This window comes from Patagioenas fasciata, chromosome 1 (genome assembly GCF_037038585.1).
Source record: "Patagioenas fasciata isolate bPatFas1 chromosome 1, bPatFas1.hap1, whole genome shotgun sequence".
In the NCBI taxonomy this organism is placed as follows: domain Eukaryota; kingdom Metazoa; phylum Chordata; class Aves; order Columbiformes; family Columbidae; genus Patagioenas; species Patagioenas fasciata.
In genome coordinates, this window is record NC_092520.1 from 174,171,822 (window position 1) to 174,194,715 (window position 22,894).

The 22,894-nt window shown below is 45.5% G+C and overlaps 2 protein-coding genes across 3 annotated transcripts; both read left to right on the forward strand.

Moving 5' to 3' along the window:
* Positions 1–150: 150 nt before the first annotated feature.
* POLDIP3 (DNA polymerase delta interacting protein 3) lies at positions 151–17,187 on the forward strand. Of its 2 annotated transcripts, none has more exons than XM_065840097.2 (9): positions 151–302; positions 5,466–5,853; positions 8,243–8,320; positions 10,096–10,191; positions 12,035–12,217; positions 13,086–13,163; positions 13,794–13,923; positions 14,791–14,857; positions 15,181–17,187. In XM_065840097.2, exons 1-9 carry the CDS (start codon positions 196–198, stop codon positions 15,353–15,355), a joined length of 1,302 nt encoding a protein of 433 aa, XP_065696169.1. In that variant the 5' UTR covers positions 151–195; the 3' UTR covers positions 15,356–17,187. The 2 variants fall into 2 exon arrangements, with proteins under 2 accessions (XP_065696169.1, XP_065696180.1); XM_065840108.2 differs by having other exon boundaries at positions 8,246–8,320.
* A 1,359-nt stretch (positions 17,188–18,546) lies between these two features.
* Positions 18,547–22,359, forward strand: RRP7A (ribosomal RNA processing 7 homolog A). Its single transcript, XM_065848307.2, has 7 exons — positions 18,547–18,657; positions 18,731–18,873; positions 19,061–19,186; positions 19,972–20,095; positions 20,733–20,830; positions 21,217–21,415; positions 21,897–22,359. The coding sequence occupies exons 1-7, from the start codon at positions 18,606–18,608 to the stop codon at positions 21,980–21,982; spliced, it is 828 nt and encodes a 275-aa protein (XP_065704379.1). The 5' UTR covers positions 18,547–18,605; the 3' UTR covers positions 21,983–22,359.
* The last annotated feature ends 535 nt before the right edge of the window (positions 22,360–22,894 follow it).

Sequence of the window (22,894 nt, forward strand, 5' to 3'; positions counted from 1 at the left end):
ACTGCCCAGTCTATTTCCCCTTCCGCGTAACTGCTGCTGCGGGCCGAACCGGGACGGGACGTGCTGCGAGGCGTATGTAAATAAGCAGCCCGGGCGCCGCTGAGAATTGTGGGACGTAGCCCCCCTCATCGCGCACTCGGGCGGGGACCGTCTTACTTCTGGAGGCGGGGCGAGGAGCGGAAGTAGTGTGATGTTATGTCCGGGTCTCGCTCGCTGCGTCTCATCGTTGGGCCCCGCGACAAGATGGCGGACCTCTCTCTGGACGAGCTTATACGGAAACGCGGTGTGATGGTGAAAGGGAGGTAAGCGGTCGGGAGGGCCGCGCCCCGGGCCTGGCGGCCTCCGGTGGCTCCTATGTTGTTTCTTCTGGTCGTTCCGCTCCGGAGGCTGCGGGCCACCGCCTGCCTCAGCGCCGCCCGGCCCTGTTCCTCGCTCTCGCCTTCCCATTGGCTCAGGCGTCGCTCTGCGGGGCCATGCCTCTGGCGGCGATTGGCGGTGGGGGCTGTCGCTCAGGGCTGGGCTGGGGCGGGGGTCTGTCCCCCACCTCACCTCCTGTTCCTGGCGCTGCCCTGTGGGCTCCGGCCCCGCAGGGCCGCCCCGCCCGCCCCCTCTTCCCTTCCCGGGCCCTTCTCGTCTCTCTCGAGACACCGGGCACAGCCCATCGCTGTGCCACAGCCTCCGTCCTGTGCTTTCCCCGCTTCCTCCTGTTTCTCCCCGCCGATTCTCCCAGTGGTGCTCCCCAAGCCGAGCGCTGGTGCCCCGAGCCCCCTTGGTGTCTGAGCTGCCTCGTGTCTGCGCCCCGAGCTGCTGCTGGGCTGCGGCTCCTTGCCGGGCAGCGCCCCGGGGGTGCCCGGGTCCCCCGCAGCTCCCGGAGCGGTGCTTGGAGGAGCAGGCCGGTGCATTGTGGGATGGCCGTGGGAGGGAGACTCTGCCACCGGGAGCGGTGACTGTAGCAGAGCTGGTCGGGATCTGCATAGGCCAGGCTGCAGGGACTTCATCAAACTTGCTGCCTGGCCGTCGGAAACTGTAACCTCTGTAGCGTGGTTGACGATACCCTGACAGGTTGCTTGAAATGCTTGTGTGGATGTGGAGTGTGTTACATATTAGCTACAAGATTAGGCTCTGTAGGGCCGGTGCTCCAGTATAGACTGGGCCATTTCCTCTAGTGCAGCTGTTGGCAGTCTTTATCTGCCTTGTCCCTTGGTAGCTTTTCAGCTTCCCTTTTGCTGTAGTCTCTTGATGCTTCTGAAGGTCTTGTCCATGGATTTCTCCCCATCTGTGTTAGCTAAGTGTGCCTTTTTTATTTGAAGTTAATGGTCACTGGGAAATCTGAGGCTTTAACTCTGTTTGCACTTGTGTGTCTAGAGTAGTACTTTGAAAGTTATCTGCTAACATATACTGGCAAAACATTCAAACATATATAAATCCTAGTCGAGACAAGGCCTTGGCTTCTCACTTTCATTCATGTTATCCTGTGTATTTGGAACAGTCTTATACTGCTTAGTATGCCAAGTACCTCATTTCTCCTTTGTTAAATCCCTTCTTAACTTGCATTTCTTCCAAGAATTCTTCTTGCTTTTATTTGCTGAACAATAATCCCTCAGCAGCACTGTAAGAATTCTTGTGCCTTGCATTTCTGTTCTTTGTCCTGTTTAGCTCACCTTATAAGATCTCTGAGGTGGTTAACTTGACTTTGTGAAGGCTGAATAAACTTAAATCATTATATCCATGCTGTTCAGTAGTATAGATGAAATAACAGAAAAGTCTTCACCTGGTAAATGTACTAATCCACAAAATAGTCAAGACGGAACTTGGAGTAAGTGAAAGTCAATTAGATGTTTGAGATTCCCCTGTATTTCAGATGCTGTGTCAAAAATCCTAAGGAGTTAATGCTGTTACAGGGTAAGCAATTGTATACAGAAGATAGTTGCTTATTAGGATAAACACAAATCTTAAGAGATGATGTAATCTTCAGTACAGAGTTACCTAACTATTTTCATTAGTTTGTGTCATTAACAGTTTTAACTGGTTCTGGCTTAAATGCTGATACGTGCGTTTCTGGTTTTAGTTTGACCTCTTTTATGCTGATTAAAAAGAACCACTTGTGCAGCCCTTCTGTGGCACTGCTGTGGTTTAACCCCAGCCAACAACTGTGCCCCACACAGCCACTCGCTTGCTCCCCTCTGGTGGGATTGGGGAGAGAATTGGAAAAGTGAGAAAACTCATGGGTTGAGATAAAGACAGTTTAATAAGTAAAGCAAAAGCTGTGTACGCAAGCAAAGTGGAACAAGGAATTCATTCACTACTGGCCATGGGCAGGTGGGTGTTCAGCCGTCTCCAGGAAAGCTGCACTCCATCATGCATAATGGTTACTTGAGCAGACAAACATCATCACTCCAAGCATTCCCCCCTTCCTTTTTCTTTCCCTTAGTATCTATACTGAGCATGATGTCATATGGTGTGGAATATTCCTTAGGTCAGCTGAATTCAGCTGTGTCCCTTCCCAGCTTCTTGTGCATCCTCAGCCCGCTCGCTGGTGGAGTGGTGTGAGGAGCTGAAAAGGCCTTGACTCTGCGTAAGCACTGCTCAGCAGTCACTAAAACATCCCTGTGTTAGTACTGTTTCCAGTACCAATCCAAAATGTAGCCCCATACTAGCTACTGCGAAGAAAATTAACTCTATCCCTGCCAAAACCAGCACATTCTTCACCCCTTATTCCATACCAATTATATCATGCTCGGGTCTCAAACTATCCAATACATTCTTGTTACTCACCATCACCCTTCCCATCCTTTGGTATAATACACAGATATAATTCCCTTGGTCTATGGACTGCCCTTGTGAAGTGTCCGTAACTGTACACAAAATGTCGATTGAAATCATGTAGTCCATGACTTTGAGTTCCACCTGTTACTGTGGTCACTCAGGACAAGAGAGGTGGTGCATTGTGTGGAGTTACTGAGCACCAAAGCCAGCTTGGGTCAGGTCACTGCTGCACTTGCACTGCTGCTTGCAAGGCTTGTCCTCCATTGGTTCAGGTGGTTCCTGCTATAGTACTCCCTGTAACATACAACAATTTAAAGGTATTTCCATTACAATCTCCACCCCTAGTTCCTTTGGGCTGGGTTACAGGGCTAACATTCCAGTGAACTCCTCCTTGTGCTCCTAGCCTGGTGAGCAAGAAAGGGTTCCTGGTATAGTAACTCCAGAACATGCCACTCACATCCCAGGTTTAGCTTTACCCCCAGTTTCGCTACCTCCTCCCCACCCTGAGCAGCACAGACAGCAAATGGGGTTGCACTCAGTTCATCACATGTTGTTCCTTTTGCTCCTTCCTCCTAAGGGGAGGACTCCACACTCTTCCTCTGCTCCAGTGTGGAGTCCCTCCCATGGGAAACAGTCCTCCACAAACTTCTCCAATGAGAGTCCTTCCCAGCAGCTGCAGTTCTTCACAAACTGCTCCAATGTGTGTCTCTTCCATGGGGTATGGTCCTTTGGACATCCATCTGCTCTGCTGTGGGGTCCTCCATGGGCTGCAGGTGGGTATCTGCTCCACCATGGACCTCCATGGGCTGCAGGGGAACAACGAGCCTCACCATGTTCTACACCATGGTCTGCAGGGTAATCTCTGCTCCAGCACCTGGAGCACCTCCTGCTGCTCCTTCTGCACTGACCTCTGTGTCTGCAGAGTTGTTCTGACTTGAGTTCACACTGGAGTTCCAGCCTGTCCAGTACAGCAGCACAGAAACAGCAGCAGTGCCCAGGCATCGCTATCACTGTAACATTCCCAGGCACAGCAGAGTAAGATGAAAAGCAGTACAGCAAGCAGCCACTGACAAGCACAAGACTAATTTACAGTAAGGTGAACAAGCCCCATGGCAAGCACAGGAGCCAAATGGCAGTGGAACCTATAAATTCAATCTAGCCTGTTCCAATCAAACCTCTTGTTGTCACAAACTCTTTGAGCCCCACATTGGGCACCAAAAGGACTGAATGCTTTTAACATTGCTAAGCTAATGCTTTTTAAAATTGCAGGGTAAGTCTTGTTCTGTGGCTGTTGCTTTATGGGTACTGTTAGTCTTCCGTGTTATTCAGAGTATATTTAAATAAATGATCTTAATAATCTTGTTTCTTGTACATAATGTGCTTTGGCTGTATGAGCAGCCATAGGATTCTTTGCTAGATAACAAGATGGGATCCCAGTCCTACATTTCTGGTTGTCTGGGCACAGGAATGAAAGAAACAGAAGTGGAGATTCTGTCTTTCACCTCTTTTTTACAGATTTCTCCACTGAAAATACATGACTGTAAATATGTTAGGATTGTAGGGTTAGATCAGGAAATGCTGATATAAAGCTGTAGGAAAGATTCAAATTGCATCATCATTTGAATTTGTGACAAAACCTTTTGAGTATTACACAAATGCTAGATACCTACTTTTAGACTTTATAATACTGGACAGTACCTTTCAGAAAGCAGGTGAACACTGTAGCCCTCTTTAGCTTATTTGAATTTTAAAAAGGCAACAGCAGGAATATTTTTTCAGTACCTGAATTTTAAAATTTCTCTTGCCACTTTGACATATTTTTTGTTTAGTTCTGTTTTTAATAAGCCAAATGGAAAAAATAAAATCCTTAAAAAATACTTAAATGCAGAACTGTATTAAAAAATTAGACAAGCTGTTTCCTTTTAGGGGAGATTTTGAACTAGTGAATTAGACTTGCAACGAGAAGCTAGTTTCAGCTTTCACTACATAATGGACTGCTTCTTAGTAATACTTGTGTCCAAGTATAAGTGCTGCTGTTTGTGTGGGCTATTATCTTTCTGTGCTCAGTATTGTGTTGATGTGCTTAAAAAGTAAAGCACATTGATTACTGCAGTTCTGTTAGTAGATTAAAGAAGAGACAGTGATGTTAAGGAGTAATTTGACTGATAAGTATTCTTGCTGGCAGTAAGTAAACTTGGAAACTGGTGGCTTTGAACTGAGATTGGTACTGGTGTTTGTACTTCCTAAAACCCAAGCCTCTATGCTTCCACGAATCTAAACTTGCTGCCCAGAATCCTTGAAATCACATGTAGTTCCATGTTTCTTTTGTATCAGGACTTACTGTTGTATTACAAAAGATACTTTAGCAGAACTGCTCTGTCCTGTTTCTGTTTGTCTTCAAAGGTCTCCCCAAAGTAACTAAGTTGTTGAAAAATTTTGTTTAAATGTAGTATGTACTTAGCACAGCTGAAGTTTGTAAATGTGAGCTTAAGAATGGATTTTGGAAATCAGTTCCTTAGCTGTTTATGTACAAAGTAAAATCCAGCATAAAACAGCTTAGGGGCTTTACTATTGTATTTGGACATCAAACCTGAGTGGATTTCTGTGCAATAATAATGAACTTTTGTTTGCAGCAACACAAATACTTTTATTGATACTGTAACACATCTTACAATGTCTGAAACTTTTTTTTCCCCCAGACTTAACACAAGGCCAGTGTTCGGAGGTGTAAGATCTCGCATTGGGATCCAGCAAAATCTTCTCAATAGGTCATCACCAGCTGTCAGCTTCCAGCGGACATTTGATGCCCGGCAGAAGATAGGACTCGCTGATGCCCGTCACAAACTGGGGGTTAAAGATGCCCGTGAAAAACTGATTCAAAAGGACGCTAGGTTCAAAATCAAAGGGAAGGTGCAGGATGCTCGAGAGATGTTGAATTCCCGTAAGCAGCAAAGTGTTGCTGCTGAAAAAGTGACCAAAGTGGTGGATGCCAGAGAGAAGATCAGCTTAAAAAGGAGCACTCCAGCTGCTATCAGCCCAACGATGGGGACAGTAAATCCAGCTGTGAAAATCACCAAAACTATCCAAGTAGGTCAAGAAGCCACCTCTGAACCCCACAGTTATTTTACAGCAGTTCAGTAGAAATGATGCTACATGGATATGTTCACATGTTTACAATGAAAACCATGGTGATGCGGTTGAGTCCAGCCTGTAGGGCAGGGTTTGGAGCCTTCTGGGGGTCCCTGCAGCTGCTTGGGGATTTTTTGTAGAATCTCAGCTTTCATTTAAATTCTCATTTGAATTTTGGGCCCAAAAAGACTAAAGCAGCACTCCTGTTAGCGTTAAAGTGGTTGTCTTGAATGGTTAAGTAGTCTCCCACCTAAATACAAAGAAAATGTATGCATTTTTTGTCATTCTTATACCACCCCTCTTTGCAAGTCTGTGGTGGATTGTCCTGTCTAGATAGAAGGTTTATCCTAATGGTGGGATAACAGTTTAGAATATACAGCTATCTTTGTATATAAGATGGTCTAAAATTCAGTGAGCCCTTCTACAATTTCTCTATTTCTCTGGTTTTCAGGAAAGCCCTGGCTTCCAGGGAGTTGCCTGATTACATGATGGATTCCTGCAGAGGCTTAAGATTTATTTCAATTGCAATATAATCAGTTGATCATGCTAACCTGCTGTTTTCCTTTGCCAGTTTTCTAATTTCACTTTACTGTGTGCACAGTAACTTGATTCTGAGCAAACTTCTCTGAGTCATGACTACTTTTGAACCATGAGTGTGTTAGGTACAGTGGGTAGAGTCTGAAGAGAAGTTTCCAGACTGTCAGGATTGTTGTTTGAGGAGTGGTTTTGTTCCTCACCTCTGCAAGCATGTAACTGAAGTTCCTAGCCCTATCTCTTCTGTTTTCCTACTCCCAAAGGTCAACAATGCACTTACACATACCCAGAAAATCTCCTGTTCTCATCAGTTTGGAAGCCTAGATGAGTCTGCTTTCTGTTCAGCTGTGAGTTTTGGTCAAGAGCATTAAGCATATTTCTTCTGTAAATTGGCCTACGAAATTTTCCATTACTCTGCAGGTTTACTGCTGGGCTGACCTAAGAAAGAGAAAGGACTCTTGTGGTAGTAAGAAGGGCTAATCACAGAGCAATAGGGCAGTCTGTTCAGTAGTCTTTAATTAGTAGGGTGATTAATACTCATGCTGTCCTTCTAAGCCAAATCACCACCATCAGCCATTAGGAGTTGAACATTTTCTATGAAGTTTCTAGGAGTTAAAATAGTTTCCAGAAACTTGGTACTGTAGCGGTTTGCTCTGACCCGATTTTTTTTTTTGTATGACTTGGTTTGACCTACAGTTAGACAATATATTGCAAGCAAATAATATTGTATAATAGTGATTAAGATTGTAGACAAACCGTATGTGTCAGCGATTATTTAATAATTTTAAAAAAATTTATACTGCAATTCAAAATATCCCATGGCCCTCCTCTCTTCCCAAATGTGGGAGAAGAATCAAACTAAAGTATCTTAATCTGAGATGCAGCACACAGCTCTAATGTCCTGTACTGTGGTCTTGTTTCTCATAAAGCAAGGAAAGTCTTTGAAACCAAACAGCTCTGCTGGTGTTTCTGTAGGACAGATACCCTTGTTTCTGAATTGATTAGCAGATTGAAACATGAGGATGCCATGGTGTAAGCTACAGTCTAGGGAAAATGCAAATCTGAAGATTTTACTGCCTGTATGGAGTGTTTTTGTAAAACAACCCATTATTTTCTGTAATGGCCAGCTTCCAGCTTTTTTAGAAACCAAAAGACTATTTTTGAGAGCATTGCTGCTTAATTTCAGTTGCTGATTAGTACAGCTACGTTTCCTGACCAGTTCTGTTGTGGTTTCTGTGTTTCATGGTATAGCAGGCTGCAGAAGGGTCAGCTACATTTTATTCCACTGCAGGTTATTCTGGCTCTGGTGTGAATTGACAGTATCTAATTCTCATTTGAAATGGAGAATAACTACATTGATTTGACTCCTAACTTGTTGAGTTTGATGGAAATAAGTGTTGTGGTTCCCTGTAGCATGAGAGAAGCTAAGCTTACTGATTTACCACATTCACGATTTCCTATCGGCAGAAATGTATATGTAGTCAGTGCTGGCAGGGCTGGAGTTAAGTCCCCTTCTGACTAACCTTGGACTAAAACTCCAGTCAGTTTCTTTGTGTGGCCTTAGATTTTAATTTCTTCAGTTAAGTGAAAATGTCTCATATTGAACATATTACAGGAAATATAGACATTATCTAATAGAATATTCATAGAAGCATAGAATACCTAATTGGAAGGTGGTAATATTTTTCAAAAGCAGTGAAGTGAGTTCCATTTAAGTGGTCTCAGGATATCAACTAACAGCTCTGATCTTCTGAAATGGGTATCTGGTGGACTGTAGTGTTCAACACTTTGGTTCTGTCTCTCTTAACTGCAGCAGAAAGCTCCGGTTCCTGGACACTCTCATCCAGCAGGAATGAGGATCAATGTGGTGAACAACCATACACACAAACAGGTGTGTGCCTGCTCCATGCTCTTTGTTTGTTATCTCTGGGGGGGGAAGGTATCCATAAATGCTGGCAGGTTCAAAGAAAACATTTAAGTGGGAAAGATAAGTGTTTGGAAGTTCTCTAACAGCTTAGCTCCCTATTGTGTGGTTAAGATACTTCCGTGGTAATTGAAGTTTTTATTTAGTCTAATGGATTTTGATTCCTTGTGTTATGTGAATGCTAAGCAGATATTCCACATTTTTATCTGTATGCGCTAATGTGTTTTTTTTCTAGAGACTGTGACCTTTAGCCCTTAAATCGTTCTATAAATTTCTCAGTGACACCACATGAGATCAAGTTTTGGTTGTTTTGATTCACCATCCTGCCAGCTGCTTCAGAGAATGGATACGATTGTACATGGTCAAATGTTCTACAGTGAGGTGGGAGAGGGTATAACCTTCCTGTGAAATCCCAGCTGTGGGCCCCTGCTGGAAACCTGATAGTGAATTATGTTAACTGGTATTCTGCTGTACTATCAAATTTGCCGTATCTCTTATCAGTCAGACTTTGAAGAAAACCCTAGAATTTGTACTGCTTCTTCTGGGGTCAGTTTTAAAGGCCTTTGTCACAGCCCCAGCCATTCAGCCACCTTACTGCCTCAGAGAGGAATTACACATTTTTATTACTTATTTTACTCTTTTTTTTTGTGTGTGTGTATAGAAAGCATTATATGAAATATTGGAAAACTGTTATTCACAACATCATGTCCTTTTTTGTTCTGGGCTTTTTTGCCTCAGCTAATTGTCCGTTACCTCTACATTGACCTGCAGCCCTCACCCATCCCAGATACTGTCACTTAAAGAAGTGTCTTCGTTATTCTGACTTCATCACCATAAACCTTGAATCCATTTCACTTTATCTCAAACTCAAGTCCATTGTCCTGATGGCTAGCGTTTTCCCCAGTTATTTTCTGCACAATTCTCCTTTGTTCTACCATCCCTTTTTTTTTTCCCTCTCCTTCTTCGCATTTCTGTGACTGGAACAACTTCCCTGTTTGTAAATCAGAATCTTGCTGACTGGGACAGCCCACTTATTTTGCAAGCTCTCATTGCTGATCCCTCCATCTTTCTTCACTTTTCTACTGAATTAATGTGAAGCTGGTTTGAGTTGTGACTTATGTTCTGGGCAGTGCCATATGTGTATAGACTTTTTCTTAACATTGTTTAGAGTCTAGGAAAAAAACACTTGTGTAGGAGTTAGCCTCAGTATTTTGAGGCAGGGCTATGAGCATTAAGTCGAACTGGGCAATTAATTATTCATTCAATAAAACTCCTAGTGCAGTGTTTTCTAGTGCCAGATGGATATGTGCTGTGCTGAGGAAACCAGGCTACTCAAAAGGGCTGTTTTGTTCAGATGTATTTGGCGGGCATCTGCTTCATTTTTAAAAAGTAATTAAAAATCATATGCACAAGCTTCAGTTTTAAAGGTAGCAAAGTGCAAGAAAGTAAGACCCTGAGGCTTTATTGCACTGATGTGTTTTTGTCAGAACTGATGAGGTCTAGGGAAATAGCTTTACTGTGGTATTTCTGGAAAAGAAATTTGATAATTTTTACACTGGTGTTTTGAAATGGACTTGCGTACCTTCAGCACTGTGTCCCCGAGCTGCAAGGACAGGAGTAAAGTCCAATGTAGTCATATTAATTACCTGAAGAAGGCTGAAGGCAGGGAAAACTACTTATTTTGGCAGTGATGTCTAGATTAAATCTACTTGCTTGTAAACTATTACCTTGCTTCTCTTCAGGGTCTGTATGACATGGAAGATGATGATGAAAGTGTCTCTCCCCTTCCTAACAAACAGATGAAAATCACCACCACAAACAGTTTCCTGCACAACGCGGTAAGGGATTATCTGAACAGTCCCCACCAGGCCATGCTCACATTGGGTGGACACACAGGCTGCGGCTTTACAGGGCTTATATTCTTTTTAAGTATGTAAACAGTGCTTTCTCCTGAAATGTTTGCTTTTCACCCCAGCCTTCCCTTTGTGCCCGTGCTTCTAGTGTTATTTTTGGACCAGAGTTCTTTTAGGCTAACAATCTGTGCTTTCTTCCTTGCTGGCAGGTTGCTGCATGTTAGCTCCTGACTTTCTTCTTGTTGGGGAGGTGCTTTGGACCTGTCTCATTATTGTTTGAGCAGGCAAGCAGGGGAAGCTTTCTGCTGCTTCTAGAGACTGGACATCAAAGCAGGAAATCTCTTGCCATGCAAAATCTTAGTTGACAGCTTGTTGGGAGTAGTGGTACTCTGGAGAAGTGAAATTTCAATACAAATGCTAGGTCCTGCTCTTGGGGTGGGATAACCCTCTCCAACTTGAGCTGAGAACTGACTGGCTAGAAAGTAGCTTTGTAGGAAAAGAGGCTGGGGGTCCTGGTGGGTGATATGTTTGAGTTAGTAGTGCATCCTTGCAGAAACCAAGACCAACTATAGATTGTGTATTAGTAAGATCATAGCCATCATATCAAAGAAGATGATTATTCCCATCTGTTTGGTATTTTGAGAATACAGCTGGCGTACTGTGCCTGTTTGGGGCTCTGTGATACATGAAGGACACTGAAAGGCTGGAGCTTCCACAACAGAGTGGTCAGGGGACCGCAGCGCATGATGTGTGAGGGGAAGGGTGAGAGAGCAGTGTCTTCTAACACCAAGAAGGCTGTAGTGAGATCTGTCCACTCTTTTTCGCTGTCTAACATGTGGTCATAGAAAAGGCATAACCGACGTCTGTTTTGGGAGTGAACAGGTAGAAGATGAGCCAACAAATGTGTTGCAGCAAAAGAAATTCTAGTTGTTTATGGAAGAGGGGGGAGTTGTGCAGTTCTCAGGGTATTGGTCAGCCTCTGGCACAGGGACCCAGAGAGGTTGTGAAATAGCTGTTCTCAGCTATTCAGAGTTAACTGGATAAAGCCCTGAGCCAACCTGATGTGTCTTTGAAGTTAGCCCTGCTTCAGACATGGGGATTGGACATAGGTTTGTCCTAAATTGTTCTGTGGTTCTGAGAAAGCAAATTCATGTGGTTTTACCATCTCACAGGCAGTCTAGTGCAATGATTAACCTGTGGTGGGTTTTTTTTCTCCTGTGGTTATTTGGAATAGAGCTCCTGGTCATTTGTCGTGCTTAAAAACAGCCTTATGTTTCTTGTGGGTTTGTTTTGCTTTTTTTTACTTCAGGAGTATATGTGTCATATCCAGTGTTCACAGCAGCTACCAAGCATAATTTTTTTGTCTGGCTTTAAACTTGGGTAGTTCCAGCTAGAAGGTTACGCTTTGTGTCTTTTTGTATCCTGTGTACCCTAGCTTGGTGTTTCTGATGAAGTATTGTTGTTTGTACTAGGGCAGCTCAATCTTATCATTAATGAGCAATTTTTGTGAACTCTTTGTAAATAACTTAAAAATCTTTGGATTCAGATTCAAGTCCCACTAGTAAAGTTCATCTAAGTAGAATATGAAATTAAAAAGTGCTCTGTCACCGAGGGAAGTGTTCTTTTGGAATAAACTAGTGCCTAGAAACTTCAGTTGATTTTTGTCTCAAAGCTGAAAGTCTCCAGTGCTGTAGTGGTTTTGGCACTGGGAAGGACGTGCAGTTCTTAGTGCATGCTAGTAATGCTCTCCTGCTGTTGGTGCTTGAAAAAGAAGGATGATTCATGTAGCTTGCAGCTCTCAGAGGTACATTATTCTTTCTTCCTGCAGACTGGGCTGAGTGGCAATAAATTCTCTCTGTCCAAGACTGTTCCCCTGACTAAAGTGGTCCAGAATGATACGTACACAGCTCCACCTGCACCTCCCTCACCTATGAGGACGAAGGCCTTGACAAACATGTCCCGAACCTTAGTGACAAAGGAGGAGCCTCCAAAAGAACCGGCGCCTGTTGAGGTGAGCTCAGGGAATTGAGAGATGCTCTTTATAGAAGTCCCTGAAACTTGCTGTTCGTCAGTTATGCAAGCAACTCATTTCTGCCTGCCTTCCACCATTATTTCTGGGACTCCATCAAGCTGATTCTGATAACTGCAACCCGTGTCTTGAGAGTTCAAAACCTGTTTAAACATCCTGTTCTTCAGTGTTTGAGACTGGGAAGTTCTCTCAACTATCTAGCACATGATCCTGGAGGCATCTGTGTTACTGGGTTGTGGCAGTTGTTGTTTGGCCTGTCATTGGTGGCGAAGAATGTTTTAACACTACTAGCTATGTTGTCTTCTGTCTGCTCCTGTTAGCGAGGGGAAAAGCACAGTTCTCCCAAATACAGCTTCTTGCTGTACACACAAGACCTCTTGGGCAATTTGTAGACAGCCTGCCTGGAATTGCTTTGCCAAACTGCTTGATGTTTGGTACAGGTAACCCACCATGTGTTCCCAGGCATGATGAGTTCGGCATGTTCTTGAGGGGCTAAAGCCATATTTTGGGGTTTGCTGGCTGGTTTAGAGTGCAGCAGAGATGTGTGCTTAAAAATGTGAGCATGACCACAGAGTCCTGTGTGTGTATATGGATTATGAGAATGAAAGAGAAAAGTTACTTCAGAAGCAAATTTGCACGGAAAAGGGGCACCTCTTCACCATCAGATGATCTGGGCTTTTGTAAGCATTGATGCACTTCCCATTACTAGCTGTAGCTCACTCCTTTGTGTGTGTGTGTACAGAAATTTCCAGACATCCCTTTAGTGACTTCTTTATGCTGTCTCTGCTGTGCTGTCTTGCCTGCTGCATTTCTGACCTTTTTTATGTGATGCATTTGTTTGTGTTGGCAGCTGGCGTTCAGTCCTTTGGAAGGCACAAAGATGACCGTAAACAATCTGCATCCTCGAGTCACAGAGGAAGACATTGTTGTGAGTGTTGCATACTGCCGAACTGTGGATGAGTGAAGCTTTCTTCCCTTATCCTACCTCATTTGATAAATCACTTGATCTATGGTGAATGCAGTGAAGTGGGGTGTGACATGGGTTTGCTTTCCTTGCAAAAACTTTGAGAGTTCTTGGTTTGTTTTTTCTTCTGTTTTTTGTTCAATTTTATTAAAAAGTGCATACTTAAGAAGTTGGGACAAAATACCATTTCTAGGGTGTACTGAGATATCTGGTGTAACTTAGAATAATTTATGCCAAATTATGCTTGGTGTTGTCCTTGAATTTATACCTCTGTCCAAATTATTTAATTTCTTCCATTCTCAGCAGGCTGAGAATGAACCTGGTCTTCATGTATGACAAAAAGTATAGACTACTGGCCTTGAACTTTTCTGTTTGTGTTGGTAGCAGTATGGAGCTTTGTGCAACCTGTATTACTAATGCAAAGTACTTGTACCGTAGCAAACATAAAATAAAACAGGTGGCAAGATTCTGCCATGTATTTTACGAAGCTGGATAAGCAGTGCAGTTAGGAAACGAAGCCTTTCTCACTCAGTGTCTTCAGTTGAGGTGGTGCCTTTGACGTGACCATGGTCATGATGAACTCTCTGCCCTCAGGAGCTATTCTGTGTGTGTGGCGCTCTGAAGCGAGCCCGGCTGGTGCACCCTGGAGTGGCTGAGGTAGTATTTGTGAAGAAAGAAGATGCTATCACAGCGTATAAGAAATACAACAACAGGTGTTTAGATGGTAAGTTTGAGACCAGAGTTGGGTTTATGATAGATAAATCAACAAAGATTTTTCCACCTCAACGGAGAGTTTAAAAGTATCTGAAATGCCTATATGCTACCAAAAGAGAAGATTGCCAGAAAATCAGTTCAAGAGCTAAAGAATGTAATGTGCTTCCATGTAACTAGCTGAATATATGCACAGTTTATCTAAGGGAAATAAATTTTTAAAAAAATTCCTAGAGTGAGCAAAGCTAGAGGCAAGGCCCTGCTGATTGCACTGGTGTGACTTCCAGATTAAATTTCCTTTGTTTCTAATCTAGTACTGAGAGCTAGATAGTCCTTAGGAAGGCTTTACCTGCCTAAGGAATAGCTGTTTGCAAGGTACAAGTAAAACAAATATTTGTAAAACTCTCAAAGGGTAGTCAGAGGCATTTGGAGTCAGGCCTGTAAAACAGTTAGTATCAGCTTCTCCATGAACTTTGAACAATGCAGTTTTTAGTATGGATCCACCTGCAGTGTTGTTATAGGCTGAAATTTGGTGTTAATCTTTAGCTGGAAATAGATGCTTTTTAGTTCTTTAGATGAGTGACGACTTATAAATGTCAGATGAGGAGCAGACAGTTGAATGGGAGATTCTCTTGTGTTCTTGCTAAGGGTTTTGCAGCTATATGTAACTTCTTAATTAGCACGAGTCTTCATAATGTACTGAGTGTTTCAGTGGCTCTTGTATTGCTGTGATTTTTTGCAACAGAAGATGTTACCAGGTGTTCTTTCCCATGTTTCCCCTGCATGTGAAACTCTGTTGCTTACACTGATGTGTACTAATTCTGGGGTCTTGCCTTACCACGATTCTGATATAAGGGCTTTTTTAATTGTGTTCGTTTAGGTCAACCAATGAAATGCAATCTTCATATGAATGGGAATGTCATCACCTCAGATCAACCTATATTGCTGTAAGTGTCCTTTGGATGGGGGGGAAGAACCAAACATGTTTGCAGGTTCTGTTTTGAAAAGAACCTGAGGAAAGGAAAACTGTTGGCAAGTTATTGTCCCATGAATATGTTGAGCTGGGTGCAGTGTAGTGTTCTGTAGTGTTGTCAGTGCTGAAACTTAAAACAAGCCTGGGACAAGGAGGTTTTCTTGTGAGGAAAGACTATTTAAAACCTCTATCTCTAATATTAGGAAGGGGGCAACACTGAGAACAGTAAATGCAGACATAGTGTTAGATTTTATTTCATAATGAGAAGTTAAATACTGCTCTTTTTTAATCCTCCAGCCGATTGAGTGATACCCCCTCAGTGAAGAAGGAAGGGGAACCACGCCGGTCAAGTGCAAGCACCGCCTCAAATCCCCCAGCTGAGGTGGACCCTGACACTATCTTGAAGGCACTCTTCAAATCCTCAGGGGTCTCTGCCTCTGTGCAGCCTACAGAATTCAAAATTAAACTCTGAGAAGGGAGAGCGAGCAGTGGACTGGAATTCAAGTTGGGGAATGAGAGAAGTGCAGGAGTGCAGATGTTTTTTGCATTTGCCTGCCTTTAAATTTTTTTGTTTTCTATGATCGCTACCTTACTGTACAATAGTGTTTCCTCTTGTGTGTGTACTTTCTGTTTTCATAGTTGGAGTTTTCTTCCATGACTTTTTTTTTTTTTCCAAAAGGATAACCTCCCCCTTCTGCCAGTAATGTATTACCAAGCATATACCATGTAACTCCCTCCTTTACTCCAAAGCCCTTAGTGGCCATTAAAAGTGCACATAGACTTTGAGAGGGAAGGAGCAGTGACCTTCTTCTCTTTTCTTCTGACTGACCTTTAACTAAAAGGTGCATCCTCTTGACTGTTGACAGGCAAGAACACCACGGTGGTTTTGAAATTGCTGCACTGGGTACAAAGTCAGGTGTGGCTTCATGCAGGAAGCACCATCTTGCGACTTCGACTTGTGTGCACTCAGTAACATACTACTTTATTTTGGTTGTTGGATGTTTTTCGGCTCAGCAGCTGAGACATTGAGAAGTGTGAAACACTGAGTTTCTTGCTGTGTATTCCAGCCAATGGAGGCATCAGAGAGACAGGACATATGTACAAGTGCACCCCTCGCTGTGCTGTGGGAGGGATGGCTCAACTCTGGTAATCCAGAGGTGTGGGGGTGCAAAAAAGGCCCTGGCATTTGTACAATGAGTATGTTAGCCCTGTAGGATCAAGCTCAGTTCTTCCTGGACTGAAAAACAAGAACCAGGCTTGTGTTCAGAGTTAGAGGAAATCCAGGTGTTTCGCTCCCATTAGGCTGTGTTGCATCCTCCTGCTCATGTTGGCATGTTAATCTTTTTCTTACCTTCTAACCTACCCAGTTTCCTATACAAAGGAATGAGCTGGGGCCTTTTTCAGATGCTAGTGTGTCGGAAGCAGCCTTCCCTTGCACCTGAGAACTCACTTCCTTGAGATGTCACTTGGACAGCGTTTGGCTGCTGTGCGGTCATGCTGCTCACATGTGGGTTTGGAGGATGATCGCTGCACTCCATGGCTTCAGGGAGAGGTTTTGCAGAGGAGAGCAGGTAGCGCTCTGTAAGGAACACGCAGAGGAGCATTAAGCAAGTCTCATGCAGAGCAGCAAGGATGTTCCTTGGACCAGTGAGTGTCTTGTGACGGGCCACAGGCCACTAGATGGCATTTCCAGTACTTTGTTAGCACAACGTTATTGCCATTGGTTATTTGGAGTCCCAGTAGCTCCCCATTTTTTGTACTTGTTCAAATTGTATTATAAGAGAGGAAAGCTAAAAGCCACTTCCAGAATTTAGTTGGGGTTTGAATTTGATCCTTCTAGCTGGGAGACTAACCTGATTCATTCTGTTCAGCTCCACTGAACTTTAATCAATTCCCTGTAACCATTGTAGGTCCAGATTCCATTTCTTGGTCAGCCCTCTGTTTCTTTTGCTTTCTTGTTCTGTATGAACCCTTTGCTCTATCTAGCTCGTGCAAACCATTCCTCTATCTCACTGCATCCCTTTTAGCCATGGAAATAACTGAGGACTTGGCAGGACTTGTTTTTCCTGAGTACTCTCTTTGGTTTGGAAGCCAACACCATCATTAGTGGTAAGGTGCTTCATGTAAACAGATGCTTGTAGGGGAGGGGACCCAAGACAGCTATTGTTCTCCTTTTTTAGATTGTCCATCAAACACCTGTGTTTTAATTAAAAAAAAAAAAAAATGTGGGGAGGGGGAGGAAACTTAGGGATTGGAGGAGATAATGTATTATCTGTTTCTGAATAAACATTTGTTATACAGAGAGTGGACTCTAAGCCTTTTTAGATGCTGTGAAGGAACTAAAGATAGGTGGAGTTGTTTCCACATTGAATCAAGCCTGCTTTTACAACAATGTAGGAACTTTGAAACGGACAATGTCATGAAGAGTGAGAGGGATATGGATGAGAGAACTGATACTCATAAGCCTCTTGGTCTGGATCATTGAAATTAGTAGCTGATTCTTGCTACTAAGTGGGAGCAATTTGTGTCCCCAGCTGCTTCCAATTTTGTTGTTAGAGTAAATAAAGAATGGCCTTTGTTATTGACAACTTAGTAATTTTTAAAGTAATTTTATAAAACAAAACTAGAGCTGTAAAATGAAGATAACTGTTCTAAGTGAAGTAGGGTACTATAATTATCAGCTGTGTAGAAAGCTGTGAAAATGTGAGGACTGCATGTATTGTGAGCATGTATCTGAGAGAATGGGGAGATTTGAGCATTCAGGATATTTTTTTGTGTGTCCATTCCAAAAGCCAAATAGCAAAATGCACTTTGTAACTTACTGTTAAATTGTGCATTGTGTTTAAGTGATCTGAGAAATCACGATGACATTGACAAACTTCCTTGGAATGGCTCTGTTCTCTAGCTCTGTGGTCATGGCAGTATTTTTTTTTTTTTTAATTGGTGAAGTCAATGGTTATCTAAACACCACTCCATGATTTGTCGTACAGCAATGTCTTGGTGTGCATTGTTCTGCCTGTTCCTAAAGTCAGGTCTGGAAAGTTACCTTGGTCTTCTAATAGCTGATAAGGTGGCTTTGGGCAGCGACAGAAGGGGAACCAGTTATTCCCAGTCCTTTTCCAGCAGTTCCCCTTTGTCCTGGCTGTCACCATGATCTCTTTGCGTTCCCCTGAGCTCACCTACCACTTTCTGCCCTCACATCTGTACACATTTGCCCTCATGCAGCAAGTTTGTAAAGTTTTGTGATTTTTTTTTTTTTTTCCCCCGGACTGTTAGAAATTATAAACCTGCATATGAAGTGCTGATTGCTTCCACTAATTCAATATGTCTGGTCAGGACAGGTGGTAATTTGTCACAGCATTTCTCTATTTTTTTCCTTTGTTTTTTTCCAAAACATGCCGACTTGAAAGCAATGCTGCAACGTGCGAGTTTGTCTGGTGCGTTTTCATGGCTCTTGCGTGTACCATTTCTTCTGATAGTGTTGATTTGGTGAGTCAGCTCTCTGTGTAATTCATTACTTTCACTGACGTTTTTTCGCCTTGTACGTCTTGTTTTAATACCGTTGTTTGGGAACGGGCCTGCCTCCTCTTCCCTCCCGCAGCGGGCGGTGTCGAGTCTGTCACGGCTCTTCCCGCCCAGAGGGCGCGGCCGCCGCCATTAGCGCCGCCGGGAACTACATCTCCCGGCGTCCCTTGCGCACTGCCGCTTCCCGCCGCGCTAAGATGGCGGCCGCCGTGCCGCGTGTGGCCGGAGCGGCACCGCCGGGGTACACGGGTGAGGAGCGGGCCGGGGCGGCGGGGAGGGACCGGGGTGGCGGCAGAGGCGTTAACCGGTGCGTCGCCCACAGCTCTGGCGGTGAAGTTCGGAGAGCGGCAGCGCGCGTCCCACTACCTGTTGGTAAAGGAGCACCAGGTGCGGGAAGGGGCCGGCGCCGGGCACCCGCCGCGCCGCACTCTCTTCGTCCTCAACGTCCCCCCGTACTGCGGGCCGGTGAGTGGGGCTGGGCGGCTGGAGGCCGAGGGCACCGCCCCAGGGCCCGGGCGGGCCGGGGAGGCTGCGGGCGGGGGTCCCGGAGCACCTCCGGTGCCCCTGGAGTCCGTGCTGGGGGGCTGGGTGGGAATGGAGGAATGCCTCCTGCTTTACTGTGCGCTTCGTTTTCTCTTCTCTCTGTGTGAAGGACGCTCTGTCGAGGCTGTTTGCCCGCTGCGGGCACGTCCAGTCAGTGGATGTCTGTGACAAGCCAGAGCCAGGAGAGAAAAAAGAAAAACTGACATCCAAATACTTCAACCGCAAACCAGTAACGGTAAAGCTCGCAGAAGACGGGATGCTGATGCTTTAATGGTCAAACAGGAAAAGATCACAAGAACTGATTGGTACTGTTTGGAACATATTGTGTCCAGTTCTGGGCCCCTCAGTTCAAGAAGGACAGGGAACTGCTGGAGAGAGTCCAGCGCAGGGCAACAAAGATGATCAAGGGAGTGGAGCATCTCCCTTATGAGGAAAGGCTGAGGGAGCTGGGGCTCTTTAGCTTGGAGAAGAGGAGACTGAGGGGCGACCTCATTAATATTTATAAATATGTAAGGGGCGAGCTGCGCAAGGATGGAGCCAGGCTCTTCTCAGTGACAACCAAAGATAGGACAAGGGACAGTGGGTACAAACTGGAACACAGGAGGTTCCATTTAAATTTGAGAAGAAACTTCTTCTCAGTGAGGGTGCCAGAGCACTGGAACAGGCTGTCCAGGGGGGTTGTGGAGCCTCCTACTCCGGACACATTCAAAACCCACCTGGACACATTCCTGTGTAACCTCATCTAGGTGTTCCTGCTCCGGCAGGGGGATTGGACTGGATGATCTTCTGAGGTCCCTTCTAATCCCTAACATTCTGTGATTCTGCGATACGGGAAAACCATCTGGGGGACTGGGTGACATGATTACTTGTTTGAGTTTATATCATCTTTTTTTTTTTTTTTTCTATCCAACTACAACTTGTGGTTTCATTTTTATTTGTGTCTTATTTGTACTGCAGCTTCTTGCTGCGTCATCAGTTTCCCTGGTGTATCTGATGGGCCTGGGTGTCTTTTTCTTCTAGGGATTTCACGTAGCATACGTGGTGTTCAGGAAGCCATCTGGTGTCCAGGCAGCCAAGGCCCTGTCACAGGAAGGTCCCTTGCTGATATCAACAGAGAGTCACCCCGTGAAAACTGGCATTAGCAGTAAGTCAGGCCTAGCTATTGTCCTGATAGCTAGTGCTGGGGGAAAACTATGCCACTTCCTTGCTGAATCCTGCCCTGCCTGTCCCAGATTAATTCTCACCATTTTGTACTGAGCCAGGAGACATCCAGCATTTCATTGTTCTGCTTTTATTATTCACAAGGTAGTAGCAATCTTGCTGTACTGGATGTTGTAGTCTGGTCCAGTGACCCTATGGGAGAATGGGGTCACCAGAAGGGCAGTTTTGCCTGACATCTTTTCAGTATCACATAGATTCAAAGAAACTGGCTGTGTCTTGCCCTCAGAATGGAATCTGGCCTCAATAACAGGCACCAGGTGTCTGTCAAGATGACAGCACTTCAGATGTAACCCCTTGACAGGAGTGCAGCCCTGAATGTTTTATCTCTTGGGCTCAAGGCTGGTCCACTCCTGCTTGAGAAGGTTTCAAGCTCTTCCCACCGCTTACTGGCTGTGGCCTGGGCCGCAAGTTGATGGAGCTGTGGCACTGAGGAGGCTGAACAGGAATGGGAACAGAGTGTGTCATCCCCAGAGCGGTTCTCTCTAGAGCTGTCCAAAGGCATCGCACCAGGGCTTGCTTGCAACAGGGGCCACTGCTGACTTCTGCCCTCTCTGTCTCAGAGTGGATTGCCAACTATGGGGCCTCAGTCGTGGATCAGGAGGAGCTGAAGGCTGAGGTGGACGCCTACATGCAAGACTATGATGAAAAGATAGCAGAGGTGAGGCCAGGCTGAGGGGGAGCCCATCTGAACAGGTGGTTTGGGGAGAAGGGAGGAGACAGGGTCTTTTGGTGCCCTGGCCTCAGTGAAAAGGGCAGAAGGAAACACGCTGGTTGCCAGGGTTGATTTGCTCCCAGTTGCTGGTGAGCAATCAGGCCCTGGTTTGGTCCACAACACCTGACCCTTCCACCCAGGGCTTACAGTAGATATCACAAATAAACAGTGTCCTGACTGGTGTGCAGTGTTGTGACTGAGGGCTGAATGCCTGCACCCTTGGTCCTACATGTTCCTTCAAATCTTGTGCAGAAGTAGGAGCTGTAACTTTGCACATCTATAAGGAGGGCTGTGGGAAGCGTGCCTCAGGCATCACCCTCCTGTCTTTACAGGAAGAAGCCAAAGCTGCCGAGGAGGAGGGTGTCCCAGATGAGGAAGGCTGGGTGAAGGTGACGCGGAAGGGCCGGAAGCCTGGCCTGCCCCGGACAGAGGCTGCCAACCTGCGGGTGCTGGAGAGGGAGAAACAGAAAAGGGCCCGCAAAGAGCTGCTCAATTTCTATGCCTGGCAGCATCGCGAGTCCAAGAGAGAGCGTGAGTGTCCAAGTCTTCTCCTACCCCTGCCCATGTCTCTTGTCTTTCACCCTGTGTCCCTAAGAGCCTCCTTCTTCCTTCAGTGGAGGTGACCGGTTGGCTGGGTGGTTGTGCGAATGGCCTCACCAGCTCTTGGGGAACACTTTGCCACCACCTCTCCTCACAAAGGCTGCTGGAATATTTTATAGGAGGGTGCACAAATCGTGGCTTTCCAATTAGGTGTTTCTTCAGTCTGCACGAAGGCAGCAGTTGAAAGGGAAAACTGGCCTGTTTGGTCCCCAAGGGGGAGCTGCAGCACTGCTGGAGATGAACAGCCAGAGCCCCAGTTTGGCACTCAGCCCTGGCACAAAAGGACCTGCTCTGGGCAGTGCATGTTTGCAAGTGTTCGGACTGAGCCCCTCCCGGTGCATGGAAGTGAAGCTCCCCAGGAGAGGGAAATCTACTGCTCTTGTGTGACCTGTCCTCTTTTTGCCTTTTGCAGACATTGCCCAGTTGAGGAAGAAATTTGAGGAGGACAAGCAGAGAATCGCACTGATGCGAGCCCAGCGCAAGTTCCGGCCGTACTGAGCTGTTTTCTCAGAGACCTGTGCTGGAGAGATGCCTATGGACTCCACGTGCCAAAGGATTTCAAGGAATTGAGGCAGCTTTATGTTGTCCCCTCACTTGGATCTGAAACAGGAGATCCCAGCAGCTGCCGCTGGAGGGGGAGTTTTCTTCACTCACACCAGTATCCTGCTCTCCTGGCCACAGTCCAGCCCTGCAGCACCACTGCCCAGAGTGCTCAGGTCGAGGGGCTGAGGCACATCCTGTGACAACCTGTATCTCCCTGCCACCTTAAGCCTCCTAAAGTGTGGCAAGAGCTGGGATTGACCCAGCACAGCCTCTGCAGGGGCAGGGAATGGCTGAAAGAACTGTAAATAAACTGCTGCTATGTTTTAAAAACAGGGGAGGGCGTCTCTCTTGCCCTTGGTGTGCTGTGGGGGACAGCTGCTTGCGTGCCAATGTGGTGATTAAAGCCATGGCTTGTATGCCAGAGCTCCTTTCCTCATGTTCTCTGGAGGTGAGGAAGAAGAGGAGGGAAGTGACCTTGGGAAAAGCCCAGCTGGGGAGTTCTCAGACCTGTTGTCACAAGCCAAGATCAGTGGTGTGGTACAGAGCCCTACCCCTTCCCTCGGGTTTTCCCTCCCAGGTAGCTACTTCTCAGCCAGGTGCTGAGGTGTCCAGCCTTGCAGCTGTGCCTGGACCTCTACAGCCATGTCTGCCGTGGCCTATGGGAACTTCTGCTGTTCAACACCATCACTAGAAAAAAATGAGGTATCAGCCTGGCTTTGGAGGGAGAAACCAGCCTCTCCAAGGCCTGTTTCCACTTAACCTGTCACCAGCCCCTCATGGAAGGCAGGTAGGGATGGCAATGGACACATCCAGCTGCAGGGCAGTGGTTTTGTTCTGCCCACGTAACATCTGTGCAGCCTTGGACCT